At 42.6% G+C, this 14,952-nt stretch overlaps 1 protein-coding gene across 1 annotated transcript in view; it reads right to left on the minus strand.

Moving 5' to 3' along the window:
- Positions 1-4,413: 4,413 nt before the first annotated feature.
- The window catches only part of LOC124798438 (aromatic-L-amino-acid decarboxylase-like), a 178,251-nt gene continuing 167,712 nt past the window's right edge, over positions 4,414-14,952 (minus strand). The window contains exons 11-12 of the mRNA XM_047261855.1: positions 10,889-11,089; positions 4,414-6,201 (exon numbers count right to left, since the gene is read on the minus strand). Coding sequence (XP_047117811.1) covers positions 5,971-6,201; positions 10,889-11,089 — 432 coding nt within the window. The 3' untranslated portion in view covers positions 4,414-5,970. The remainder of the gene's footprint in view (positions 6,202-10,888; positions 11,090-14,952) is intronic.

Consider the following 14,952-nt stretch of genomic DNA (forward strand, 5'->3'; position numbering starts at 1 on the left):
TCTGGCCAGTTCAGGCTCTCCTCCAAAGCACAGAGGCAGGGTGAAAGTTCAGCCACCCTGATCACTGGCTCCCATATTACAGTGGAACCTGAATGGGTTCAGGACGCAAGTGGCCGAATTACAACTCCTTGTACGAGAGTGCCCTTTGTGCTTACGTCTCCAAGAGACACATTTTCGGGCCATTGATGCTCCTTCTTTATGGGGCTATACTGTATATCGAAAAGATGATCTGACGGGGGAAAGGGCAAAGGGTGGTGGCGCGGTTTTTGTCCGTGACATGCACCCCTCATCTGAGCTCCCTCTTGTTACATCGTTACAGACTTGCAAGCAGTTGGAGTTGACCTTCTTGTGGGTCAGAGGCTCACAGTCTGTTCAGTTTACTTACCAGCTCAGGATGCGATAGACTCAGAGGCTCTCACAGATCTTATTAGCCAACTCCCCCGCCCATTTCTTCTTTTTGGGGGACTTCAATGCTCATAATGTCCTATGGGGCTCTCCGACTACTTGCCCCAGGGGTCGCATTCTGGAAAGCCTCATGACGTCTGAAGAACTGTGCATCCTCAGCTCTTGTGCTCCCACTCATTTCTGTACTGGTTCCGGGTCGTCATCGGCTATTGACCTTTCCTTTTGATCTCCAGCACTCGCGGATTCTGCTCTGTGGGAGGTTGCTGCTGACCTCCATTCTAGTGACCACTTACCCCTTTGGAATCGCCTCCTGGATGAGGCTGTGGCATTACCAGTACCGCCCCGGTGGCACCTCTGCAGAGCTGATTGGACACTTTTCAGCCAACTGGCTGTTTTGGAACACGGTGCCAGCATTCACGAATGGGTAGACCATGTTACAGCCGTGATCTCCCATGCTGCTGAATTGTCAATCCCACCGTCATCCGGTCATCCCAAGAGGCATCCTGTCCCTTGGTGGACCACTTAGTGCTGCTCAGCCATCCGAGCCCGCTGTGCAGCTCTGCGCCGCTTCAAGTGCCGTCCCACAGCTGACACTCTAGCGGCCTTTCGGGTGGCAAGGACCAAAGCACGGCGAGTGATTAAAGAGAGCAAACAATGGTCATGGCAATCGTTCTTGAACTCCATCTCCCATTCCACTAGTTCCACGAAAGTATGGGAAGCCATCAGGAGGATTTCTGGGAAACTCAGCCAACTACCTGTCATGGCATTGCTGCATCAAGGATGTCTCCTCACGGCGCTGAGAGACATTGCCCAGACACTGGCCATGCATTTTGCGGAATATATCGCCACAATTAACTGTGATCTAGATTTCTGCCGCTACCGCACTGCCATCTAGAGGGGTCACTTGGACTTCCAGACTCCAAATTCTGAACCCTACAACTGCCCCTTCACAATGTGGGAACTGGATTCGGCGCTGACTGTGGCTCATGATACTGCGCCTGGTCATGATCAAATCCGGTACAGCATGCTGCACCACTTGTTGCTGCCATCCAAGAAAGTTCTCCTGAATTGTTTTAATATGATATGGTTATCCGGTGATTTTGATTCCCCTCCTCAAACCGGGGAAGGACCGATCGCATGCCAGTAGTTATCAAAGTATTGCTTTGACGAGCTGTGTCGGGAAGACGTTGGAACGCATGGTCAACCGTCGCCTGGTTTGGCTGCTCGAGACCAGGCAGGTCCTTAGCCCTCTCAGTGTGGCTTTCGGAGATGTCGTTCCACTATAGACAACTTGACCCTGCTTGAGGCGGCCATCCAGCAGGCCTTCCTACGTAACCAGCATTGTCTAGGTGTATTCTTTGACATTAATAAGGCGTATGACACTACTTGGCGCAGCCTTATCCTCAATCAACTCCATGAGTGGGGCTTTTGTGGCTGTCTCCCCATCTTCATTTGGTCCTTTCTTTCCCACCGCCTCTTCTGATATTGGATTGGTAATGTGCTATCTGATTTGTATGTGCAGGAGAATGGTGTTCCTCAGGGAAGCGTTTTACGTGTCACCCTCTTTGCCATTGCCATTAACAGTATCACGTCCGCTATCTGGAATCCTGCCCAGTGCTCCTTGTTTGTGGACGATTTTGCTGTTTTCTGTTCTTCCTCTAGTCTTGTCACTGCTAGTCGGCAGTTACAGCTTACGATAAAGTGCTTAGAGGCATGGACTGCAAAGACGGGTTTTACCTTTTCTGCAGACAAATGTGTGTGTGTTCATTTTAATCGTTCTCGACGTCTTTTTACCTCCCCTGAATTGCGTCTGAGGGACACCGTTCTTCCTTTTAGAGACACTGTGAGGTTCCTGGGCCTCACTTTTGATTCCAAGTTGTCGTGGTTGCCTCACCTTAAAGACCTAAAGGTGCGAGCCCTGAAGGCACTGAATATTTTGAAGTGTCTGAGACATCGGTCCTGGGGAGCAGATCAGGCGCGTCTGCTGCAGTTTTATAGGGCTTTCGTCCGATCGTGTCTTGACTATGGTTGCACTGAGTATGGGTCAGCAAGGCCTTCGTATCTGAAGATTCTTGATGCAGTACACCATGAGGATATCAGGCTGGCCACTGGTGCCTTCTGTACCAGTCCCATACCCAGCCTGTGTGCTGAGGCAGGAGAACCGCCCCTCGCCATCTGGCGGAAACTCCTCATGGTGCGATGGGTGTGTCAATTCCTTGCCTGTCCTACCTCCCCTGCGTATCCTACTGTTGCCCGACCGCCTATGGAACGTCTCTTTTTCAGTCGTTCCAGGGCAACGAGACCATTTGGGATTCGTGCCAAGCATTTGCTTGAGTCCCTTGGTGTGGAGCATGTGGCCCCCCAATGACAAGGTTTTACCCGCCTGCCTTCCTGGTTGCTCCAGAGGCCCAGCGTCCTTTTAGACTTGTCGGAGTACTGGAGGAGCTGCACTCCTGCATTTGTTTTTACCTCCTTATTTTCCGATATTTTACACCAGCATCCCGACCATGTACCAGTATTTATGGATGGCTCTAAACAGGGGGACTCTGTTGGTTGTGCTGTTGTTTTCCCTGATCGAGTCGTCAAGTTACGGCTTCCTGCGATGTTTACCATCTTTTATGTCGAATTGTTTGCGATCTTGCGGGCATTGGAGCAGATGAGATGTGTTTCCAGTCTTAAGTTCCTCATCTGTTGTGACTCCCTGAGTGCCCTTCAGACCATGCAACACTTGTACCCAGCGGATACGGTTGTCCAGAACATCCATGATGCCCTACTCCACCTGCAACGGCAGGGGAAGGAGGTTTGTTTCTGCTGGGTGCTGGGGCATGTGGGTATTAGGGGAAACGAACTGGCGGATGTGGCTGCCAAAGATGCATGTTCCCTCCCTCACGTTGTTGAATGTGCCGTCCTCCTCCATGCTGTTACCTCCCTCCTGCGTTTTCGTGTTATGCGTCAATGGGAAGAGGAGTGGCTGGCAATCGGTGACAATAAGCTGCGTCTGGTCAAGGCCACCACACGGCCATGGTGTACATCCTACCAGTCATGCAGGCGGGATGAGGTTCTCCTCACCCACCTCCGCACCGGGCACAGTCCCTTAACACATGGTTTTTTACTCCGGCGGGAGGACCCCCCAATCTGCAGTGCTTGTGGCGTCCAGATTACTGTCCGCCACATTTTACTTGACTGTCTTTTATTCTCTGACCAGAGGGCAGTGGTTTCTTTGCCACCAGATTTGCCTTCTATTTTGCAAGACGATGCAACAACTGTGGTTAAGGTCTTACGGTATTGTGTCCTGTCCAGTTTGTTGCCTCGGATTTTAGGGAGAGGGTTTTAATGTGCTGCTGGGTGACTGGCTCACCCAGGTTTTAGGTAAGAGGTTCACCAGTCACGAATACCTCCTTGTTTCCCTTCGGTTTCTGTCCTCCTTGTGTTTCCCTTCCTTTTTTAGTGTGTTTCTTCTCCTCTTGTTTTGCCTCTGTATGTGAGGATTTGGAACTGCGTCGAGTCTGTGTCTTTTAGCCGTTCTCCTTGTTCACTTTCTGTCCATGTGTTCCTCTGTTTTTTTACACACACACACACACACACACACACACACACACACACACACACACACACACACACACAAAAATGATGAAAGATTAAGCAAAAATTACATAAGCAATAAAATATTATAATCTAGAATTTTGAATCAGATTTATCTGGCACATGGAGTCTCAGACAAAGGAAAACCTTGAAGTCACCTTGTATGCTGGTATATATAAATATAAACATACAAGCTGCATGGATTTTATTACTAAACTGAATTTGTGACACCTTCTACAACGGCATGCCAAGGATGAACATCAGTGAAATCAGTTTATTGCAGTCAAAGTGGCAAAAATTGTGGAACAATAACAAAGTATGTCTTTTGATTGGGGTGATACAATACACTTGAATATGAGTAAAATGTTTGTGTTCTGAACTGTTTATTCCATAAAATGTAAAATAAAGTTTGATGTATTACACAATTAAATACCTTCTGCAAATTCTAGAAGAACACAATTAGTAATATTTTTCATCATTTAATATTTTTCTATAATCTCAGTGAATGTACAAACATCTGTTCCACAAAAGTGTTTCTTTTGGAACTCAAAGTGTGACAGGGTAAGCTTGTCATATTGGTGCAACTGGGGGTCAATTCTCTGGTACACTATTCTCTCAAAGATTTTGGAAAGTGATGTCAGAAAATAGACTGTCTGATACTTATTTGTACCTCTCCCCCTTTATTTTATAGAAGCATACAATAACATATATTTGGAAAAATATCCTGAATTAATTATGTATTATTCATGTAACTAAGAACATTACACATTATAAGACCAGAACATTTTAATAGCTTAGCAGTATCAGCAGCCTCATATAAACTCTTGTCTCTGAGCATCTTGTGATTTTCTTCGTTTTACATGAGGATGAGAGAAATTTTAATTTCATTGTATCACATCTGTATTGCATTTTTGATATTCACATTTCCTGTCACCTTGCAACTGCTTACACAATTTTTCTTGCTAATTTTTAAGTTATTTGTAATACTTGCTCCACATGAACTGTCCGGTATAAGACTCTAATTCCATTTAACAGCAACAGTGTCATCTTTCATGGCCTCTTTCTTGTCTTTTCTAAAATATTCAGTGCTGATTTCATTTTATTGTCTTAGCTGTCAGTTTTCAAATGGACAGCTATGAGCATGTTCTTGGAATTTACACAACTTATATTCATATGTTTCAGCAATATTTATGATATGAAAGTATTTGTGGGTCATTACTCATTCTGGCTATTTCATGAATGAGCTTTTTGTGATTACCTGTGGTGATCCAGTGTTTCCATAATGGTTACCTAGTGCTGCATTAAGTTAATTTTTTGGAGAAATAGTAAAAATAATTAATTAAACAAATGTTTTAAAATTTAGAGGTAGTATTGCACTCACTGAAAACTTCACCACAGTAATCCTTTTCTTAGCATTCCCTAAAATCTGCCATTGTCTTGCCAGTGATCAGCATCCCTTTATTCATTGAGTGCTTCTGGACTGTATATGCTATTAAGTTAAAAGCAGGTAAGTTAATTTTTGTTTGAATTTATAGTGGCCCTCAGTTTCTTATAGTATGTGATTTGTTTGAGGTTAAAGGGACCAAACAGCAAGGTCATCAGTCATATAGTATGTGTAATGGGAGTTTGTTGAAGATGCTTGATAGGGTCATAACAAATCAGCATAGCCCATTCCGAGAGAGAGAGAGAGAGAGAGAGAGAGAGAGAAACAGATTGTAGCAGTGTTTAATCAAGAAAATATTTTGTGTAAAAAATTCTTCTCATCAATGATTTATATATTAACAGTATGTGACATCTTACAATACTTTCTGTATGAGGCCTTTTATGCATTTGTTATTTTTTATTTTATTTTATTTTATTTTATTTTTTGTGATGGTGCAGTATATGAAACACACAGTTGCATTAAAGCTAAAAATGTTATACATGTTTCATAGTATACAGTCTGTTGTAAAATACATGACCCACATATGTTTCAAATATATTTTAAACCTTTTCTACAATTTTAACACTCATATCATCAGCATTGGAGTCCAGTATCTTATTTGCAACATACAAAATTTCCTGCCATGATTTTACAATGTCCTTCTCTTCTGTCACAATACTACATACAACAAATCGTGCTGCAATCTGTTCATTGACAGTTGCTGCAATCAAGTAAATGTTCCTTCGTGCTGTAAGCTGTGCGACTAAGTCTCTGGTCAGCTCATCAGGACCCTGTAGAAACAAATTTTCATTAAATAATATAATTTTGAAACAAAACAAAGTAATTTTACAAGAAAACGATGTCTATATACAAAGTCATTAAATAACCTTAACAACTTTTTATTACAGAAGAAAACATGTTATCACTTTTCAACACAGACTTTATTGAGATCAATGCAAGTTTGTCAACATTTTATTAATGTTTTGATTCCACTGACAGAAAAAAAGAATTCAGACTGAGTTACCATGTGTAAACCACCTCTTTTGCTTTAACATCCTTCTGTAACTTCCTGCCACCTGATTCCTCCACCAAGAATCCAAGTCTATGATAATCAGTTGGTGCTCCATTGAGTAAAAATGCCAGATGTAGTAGACATTCAGAGCAAAATATTTTTTATTATTAATTGGTTAATGTGTTGCCTTCTATTAGTTTTCTGCAACAGTGCATCCACATTCATGGAATCATACATTTTAATCTTGTTATTTTGATAAAAATATGATTTGCTGTTTAACAGCTTGCTGCTCTCAAAGAAGCACAAGTATTACTTTTCTAGAGCAAAAGAGCTGTATGGATTTTCTTGAATGTCACCTGTCATTATGTCTTTGCTTGATCTCTGGGACAAAGCAGCATGACCAGTACTCTTCACACAAAACATTATGCTGTATTAAGTCCTTCAGACTCATAAAACTGTAGCATAATTTTGTAGATATTTACATGGAATTGTTTGAATCTGGATGTAAGTTGCTATGTTATTCAGCTAACAGAAACTTTCAGGTATTGCAGCACATTGTGAATGTAACTACCTGGCAGATCAAAACTGTGTGCCAGACTGAGACTCAAACTCAGGACCTTTGCCATTCATGGCAAGTGCTCTACCAAGTGAGCTACCCAAATATGAATCACGACCCATCCTTATAACTTTGTTTCCACCTGTACCTCATCTTCTACCTTCCAAACTTCACAGAAGGATTGTGGAGACATGGCTTAGCCACAGCCTGGGGATCTTTCCAGAATGAGATACTCACTCTGCAGCAAAGTGTGTGCTGAAATGGAACCCTGGTGGAAGTAAAGCTGTGAAGACAGGTTGTGAGTCGTGCTTAGGTAGCTCAGTTGGTAGAGTGCTTGCTGACTAGCACAACTCATGCACATATAAATGAGCACTGTGGCCCCATTGTGGTTAGCAGTGATCTCCACTGGAGTGGGTAGTTGCCATGCAGAAGAAATATTGAAATATTAGGTGGACAGGGAGAGAAATGGAAGGGTAGGGGAAGATACTGTAGTGTTGCCTTTGGGAATGTACAGAGACAGAATGATACATTCCTAGGAGCAGCATATTTGCTAGAGAGGGGCACTGGGGGGGGGGAAGGAAAGGAGAGAAGACAAGCAGAGAAAGTGAAGGACTTTATAGATGAGCTGGGGGACAGGAGGCGTTTGTTAGGCTGCAATGGAAGTATGGAAGGGGCAGGTAGGGAGCAGGGATTAATGAATGAAGATCAATGCAAAATCCATACCACCTGGATTCTTTCAACCAAAACCCGCTTTTTTGAACTGTGCAAGTGGGAACTCACCTGCAGCATACTTTTTGTTCCTATAACTGCACTGGTCTCAACCTTTGCTACTCCGTGTCTCTCACATGCCTCTATTCTGATCCCTGACGCCATTCCAGCCTCACACATGCTTTCTGTCCCACATGCTTGACTGCATAGTCATTTCCCTTCCTCAGCTTCTCCAAATGCTGCACCTAGGAGGCCACCAACTTCTCCCTGGCACATGTCTGCACACTCCCAAAGGCAGCACTACAGCATCATCTCCTGCCCTTCTATACCTCCCCCAGTCTACTCCATGTCTCTTCTACAGTGTGCAAAAAAATTAAAGGGCCAGTTTTTTGAAACCCCATCCTCCTCTCCAGTTTCAATACAGAAGTTTGAGGTTTGGCTCGAAGGTGTTTACAAGCTTCCTCTGTAATAGTGCAAAAGTGTGGCACCCTGCGAAATCACCCTTGGACTTGGCAATCCTTCAAACAGCACAGTGGCATGTGGTTTTTTCTTTTTTTCTTTTTTTAAAAAAAAAGAGGCCAGCACTCATACATTGTCACCAGTCCCCCTACCCACATCTGACCCCATCTGTTGAAGCCTCCAGGATGGAGGTCAGAATAGTGATGCTCAGCATTGAAATTGTGCAGCTTTCTTATGGACAGATGAGAGGAACATTTTGGACACATTGCTGCTTAGAATTGACATGAAAAGGCTGCAGGGCATGTAATAAAGGGCATGAAAGAAACCACCCCTTCCCTTGGGGCATTCATTTTCACACATTTTGCAGCTGAAAATTACAGTCTGTATTGCAAAATGCAACAGGACAATGTCCTTGACAACCTTCAACATGCTGATACTCCTTAGATGTTTCAACCTTCTCTAACTCTGCCTGTAGCATATTTTTTGGTTCCCATAACTGCACTGGTCTGAAGCTTTGTGGACACATTCCACATCATAACAGTTACTGTAAGATTGGACATTGATCAACAGAAAATGTAACTAACTAGCTAACTAAGGAAATCAAAGGGCTGCAACCATGTTGAATGTGATCTCACTGCTTTGGAGTGGAGCATGACCACAATTTTTGGTCTGGTACACATGGTGCAAACCACAAGAAAGTGTTCAAAACCATTCAAAGAAATATGAATGTGATCCAAAGCAGAAGATTGTTTTTATGCTTTTTCATGCCCCCCTTTTTTGCACCTGCAGCATGTGCATGCGGAATGTACCATTGACACAGACACATGAATAAAATGGCAAAGGGTCCCTCTAAGACTCCACAGTTCAGCAACAACCTTGGTGCCATCTGTGCACCATTGTTGGGCACTTTAAAGGAGTCTCCATACAGAGACACCCATCCACTGATCCCTACCTACCAGTGGAATAGGCAACCCTTCGGGGTGACACTCACAGATTTTGCATGGGGCCAGCAGGTGTTAGTGTCAAGAGGGTTGATTATCTTACTGGTGAGTAAGGCTTGGTTGTCCCTGTACAGAGACTTTTTAAAGTGCCCAACAAAGGTGCATAGGTGGCACTGAGGGTATTGTCAAACTGGAGGGTCTTAGAGGGACTTTTTGCCATCTTATTCAAGCATGTATCAATGTAGCAGCATCCCCCCTCTCATGTACATGGTACATGAGGGCAGAAAAAAGGAAGAATGACAAAGCTTAAACACACTTTTCTGCTTCGGGTCACATTCCACCTTGTACATCAGAGCAAAAATTGCAGCCATGCTACATTCCAAAGGGGTGTGGTCATGATTAATGGCATTTTAGACCAGTGATGTCCTTAGAGAGGGGCTGAATCATCCAGTAGGTGTCAGCAGTGTCAGAGGTTGTCAAGAACATGATCCTACTGCACATCACACTGCAAACTTGTCATTTTTGCCTGCAGAATGTGTGAAAATGAATACTCTAAGGGAAAGGATGGTTTCATTCATACCATTTATGATATACCCTGAGACGTTTTTGTCTCTATTCTGCCCAGTGATGTTTCTTCCAAAATGTTTTCCTCAGAGGTAGCAATGTGGGTAAGGGGAGGTGTGATGATCTTTTCATGGTGTGACACATCCACAGTGGCACTGGGCAGAATCATGATGAAATCTGTTGTCAATGTAATGTTGTTAGCCCAACTTACATCTCACATGGTCATATGAGCTCTGGCTCTTTTTGTTTTTCTTTTTTACAAATGTTGATGCCTTACTGTTTGAAGTGTCACCAAACCTGAGGGTAACAACACAGAGCATCACAAATGGTTCAAATGGCTCTGAGCACTATGGGACTTAACATATGAGGTCATCAGTCCCCTAGAACTTAGAACTACTTAAACCTAAGGACATCACACACATTCATGCCCGAGGCAGGATTCGAACTGAGACTGAGTGCCTAGAACCATGAGGCCACTGCGGCCGGCAGAGCATCACACTTTTGTATCATTACAGAAGAAGATTGTAAGCACCTTTGACCTAAATTTCAAACTTCTGCATCACAATGGGAGAGAATGACAGGGTTACAAAAAGGTGGTCCTTTAATTTTGTTATGCAATGTAATGTCCACAATCCAATCCAGTCAAGACTGCTACTCATCACAATGAGACCGCAGCACCTGGAGTTGACAGTTGCTACTATTGTGTGAATTGTGCATGTATGAAAACATGTGTATGTATTTCTCCATCTAATGAAGAACTTCATCTGTTAAGCTGAATAATATTCTTCAGCCTACTTTAAAATGTGCCTGTATGCTCCTCAATGCCTCATCTATGCAGTGCATAGCAAATACTTCCTCAATAGTTTAAAAATATATATAATACACTGTATGCATATGTAAGCATAATAAGTAAATGTAGGTGTGCCAAATTTCTCAGCAGTTTTTGGCTTACCACAACATTCCTCCAGATGTGTGTGATAACATTTATTCAGGCTTTGCTAAGGCTAGCCAATATGGTTGCATTTGATGTATTTCAGTTTCTCATGTACCTCCACGAATAGAAAAATTCTTAATGTGCATGATAAATCTCACCTCATTTTCCTGATCCTTTATAAACATTCAGGCTCAACTCAGTTTTACAATTGGCTCAAAAACTAAACTACATATGAAAATTATTAATTTCAACATTTAACTTAAGTATAATTAATTTCATTTTTTGTTCAATAACAAAAACAAACCTTCAAACGGAAACACACAACACCCATACTTTGGTCGCAGGGAATCTCAAAGCGAGGATCTGCTCTGACAAGTGTTTCAAAATATTTGGCCAGCTGCAAATGTTTTCGGATTATGTCCTGAATCCCACGAATTCCATACAGGCGTAGAACAAACCACAACTTCAGTGCACGGAACCGTCGTCCAAGGGGAATCTGCCAATGCTGAAACATATACTTCAAAGTAAACACTACAAGGAAAGACAGTCTTATGCAATACAGTATTTGTGGCATGACATGGTACAGTATTGTTCGGCATATGAGTTTACAAGGGAATGTCTACAAGCAAAGGAAGTGATTAACAATTATTTAAATGATTTAAAGTGATTATTAATTCAAGGGTTGATCTGAACACCACAGTTCATTTCTAGGCATGCCTTATTTACACTGATCTATGACCCTCAAATTCAAAGTGAGTCACCTTGTGCTCTACAAATATGAGATCCTTTTAAAACTAGCAAGCTGTCCCATGTCCACTATAATTTAGCTATTATCATTTAATAACTTTTTGTGGTGGTTTATGTTTTGACATAATTCCATTTTCTGCTCAAAAAGATTAAAACTGAATAGGTCCTCACCATCTACATATCATAGCTCCCATTATGATGATGTTTGCTGTATTGTATAATTGGATTTGACACATTATAAGGCACACAAGAAGGTGGTTTCCTTGAAGATTTCCAAAACAGAAGAAAATTAAGCAGTACAGAGTGAGATATCATAACGGTATTATGCTTGGTCAAAACTTTTTGTCAACTGTTTTTTGGCCTTAAAATGCATTTTCACTTGTTATGTGAGTGAATTAATAATTTTTTACTCAGAATTTTCTCACAGTTCTGTGCTAGGGTTCATAGTTCATGAGCGATATATCTAGATTCAGTGTGGAGCCACACAAAGTTAAGGCAACCATGTAAACACTTTATAGTAAGATGGCCATCTTCCACATCTATGTCAATACCCTGTGAACTGCGAGAAGTTGGGAATTTGTGGTAAGATATTATGGGACCAAACTGCTTAGATCATCAGTCCCTAAGCTTACACACTACTTTATCTAACTTAAACTAACTTAAGCTATGGACAACACACACACCCATGCTTGAGGGAGGACTCAAAACATCTGACGGGGGGAGCCGCATGGACCATGACAAGATGCCTTTTATTATTATCATTTAATTTATTTCCTTCACTCTTTCAACAGTGAATGGTGACCTGGAAGAACTACTATTGGTAAGCCTCCATTTGAAAGTGAATATCTCTGATTCTGCTGCCACAGTTATTTGACATGATGTACTCGAGAGGAAGTAGTATGTTGTCTAACTATTATTGGAATGTACTTTAACCATGGTGCCTCTCTTGTAATGTCTGCCAGGGGAGTTTGATGGACATCTTCATGATGCTCTTATACTTTCCCAATGAACATGTGAAGAAAGGCATCACTTATCTTTGGATATTCTTTATCAGTTCTACCCAGTGAGAGTCCCACAATGCTGAGCAATATTCAAGAGTCAGTTGATTGAGGGTTGCATTAAGCCACTTCTTGTATGAATGAATTACATTTTATTTGGATTCTTCCTGTGGATCTCAATCTGGCCTCAGTGTATCTTTATATACAATTTAATGTACTGATCCAATAGCATTTTGTCAGTTATCTATAAATGTGGAAAAGAGTCTGCACTGATAATGTTCTGATGGTGGTTGCAATCAGTTCTTGCTCTACACTCAAAACAATTTTATTAAATTATTTCAAGGTAAAAGTAATGATTCACAGTTATATGTTTGTTGTATAGGTTGTCTCACTAGATTCAATCACCTTCACAACATCAAATCTATAAAATTTTGCACAATATGATCATATTTATGCTGCCTGATTCAGTGCAGAAGACCTTCTGACATACTGATACATGTTTCTGGAGGTTGATTCCATGATAGTATGATACACTTTTGTGAAAGTTTATTGTGCAGAGAGTCTATCACAGGTTATCATAAAACAGTGGAAAGTCCAGATTGGAATACCAACAATATTAAGTAAATGGGTAACTTACTTACGACCATAAAATATCACATTGAGATGCAGACAGGCACAATGAAAAGACTGTTACACATTGAGGTTTTGGCCAAAGCTTTCTTCAGAAAGGAAAACACATGCACACTAACACTAGCAAGCACACCTCACATACATATGACAATTATCTCCAGCTGCTCCAGCCAGAATGCAACTTTATAACATAAAGCAAAAGGAACAATCTGGAGTGAGTGGGGAATGGGTAGGAATAGCAGGGTATGGGGGTGGGGGAAAAGGGGGGAGAGACAAATCAGCACAGCATGGCATAGCATACAGGGACTAGATGGTGGCATGACTAAGCTGCCAGTCACAATGCCAGGAAGCAGTAGGGGAAGGGGCAAGAGGAAATGGGGAATGGAAAAAAGAAGCAAAAAAAGGGTAAAGGTGGGTGGTTGCATTGGCAGAGAGTGGTGCACAATGAGGATTAGAGGATTGAATTAGGACTAGATGATAGGACAGAGGAAGGGGAATCTGTCAGGCGGAGGGTGTGGGGACAGTACATTACTGTAAGCTGAGGCTGGTAGAATTTACAGAGCAAAAATTGTGTGGTACAGGAAAGAGTGATCTGTCCTATGCAGGAAAGCTGGTGGAGGGGAGGATCCAGATAGCCCGAGTTGTGAAGCAGCCATTGAAAGCAAGCATGGGGGGGGGGGGGGGGGGATTTTTTGGTGTCAAAATGCAGATACTGTTGCGGGTTAGTGGTTTTAATATGGACAAAGTTGTGGATGGAGCCATCAGAGAGGAGGAGGTCAATATCCAGGAAGGTGGCATACCAGAGGGAGGTGGAAGGTATAAGGATAGTATGTTTTGGCCCCAAGTTCAGATCATGAACATATTATCAATGAACCTAAGCCAGATCATGGGGTTGGGGCCTTGGGAGGCCAGAAAGGTTTCCTCTAGTGGCCCATGAACAAGTTCGTATAGGAGGGTGCCACAGCGATACCTATGGTGGTGCCTTGTTTTTGTTTGCAAACTTTCCTTCAAAGTAGAGGTTGCTGGTTGTTACGACAAAGTTAGTAAGTTGTATGAGGAATGAGGTATTAGGTTTGGAGTCTGAAGGCTGTTGGGAAAGGTGCTATTCAACAGTAGCAAGACCATAGGTGTGAGGGATGTTGGTGTATAGGAAAGCGGTGTCAACAGTGATGAATAGGGATCCAGGATGTAAAGGGGTGGGGATGGTAAATAGTCAGTGAAGGAAGTACTATCTTTGACATGGGAGGCTAGATTCTGGATAATGGGATGGAGGTGATGGTCACAGGGGGCCAAAATTCTTTCAGTTGGAGCACAATAACCAGCTACAATAGGACGTCAAGAATTGTTGGGTTTGTGGATTCTGTGGAGGATGTAGAAAGTGGGTGTGCAGGGGGGAATGAAGAGGTAAATGGATTCAGGGCAGAGTTTCTGGAAAGGGCCTAAGCCTTTGAGAAGGGACTGAGTGTTATGTTGGACTTCTTCGACGAGATCACTCTGGCAGAGTTTATAAGTGAAGGACACAGACAATTGGCAGATGCCTTCTGCCAGGTAGTCACTGTGATTCATAATGATAGTCCTATCATCTCTAATCATCTCCTCCCTTCGTGTTCCCTTACGCTCATTTTGCACCACTTTCTACCACCATGCCCACCACTATTTTTCACCTTCTCTGCTGCTCTCCTTTTCCACTTCCCCCTCCCTGCCCTTTACCCAATCTCCTTCCCCAATAGCCTCCAGGCATTCCACTGGGCAGCCATGTCCTGCCACCATTTAGTCCCTGCACACTCCACCAGGCAGGACTGACTTTTCTCCCTCCACCTGAATCCTACTATTCCTCCCTATTCCCACCCCTTTCCAGACTTCTGCTTCCATATGACACAACACAATTTCATTCTGGCTGGATTGGCTGGTGATAATCATCATGAATGTGTGAGATGTACTTGCTTGTGTGACTGTGTAAGTGTGTTTTTGTTTTTTTCCTTTTCAGTCAAAG

Source organism: Schistocerca piceifrons, chromosome 5, assembly GCF_021461385.2.
Source record: "Schistocerca piceifrons isolate TAMUIC-IGC-003096 chromosome 5, iqSchPice1.1, whole genome shotgun sequence".
Taxonomy (NCBI): Eukaryota; Metazoa; Arthropoda; class Insecta; order Orthoptera; family Acrididae; genus Schistocerca; species Schistocerca piceifrons.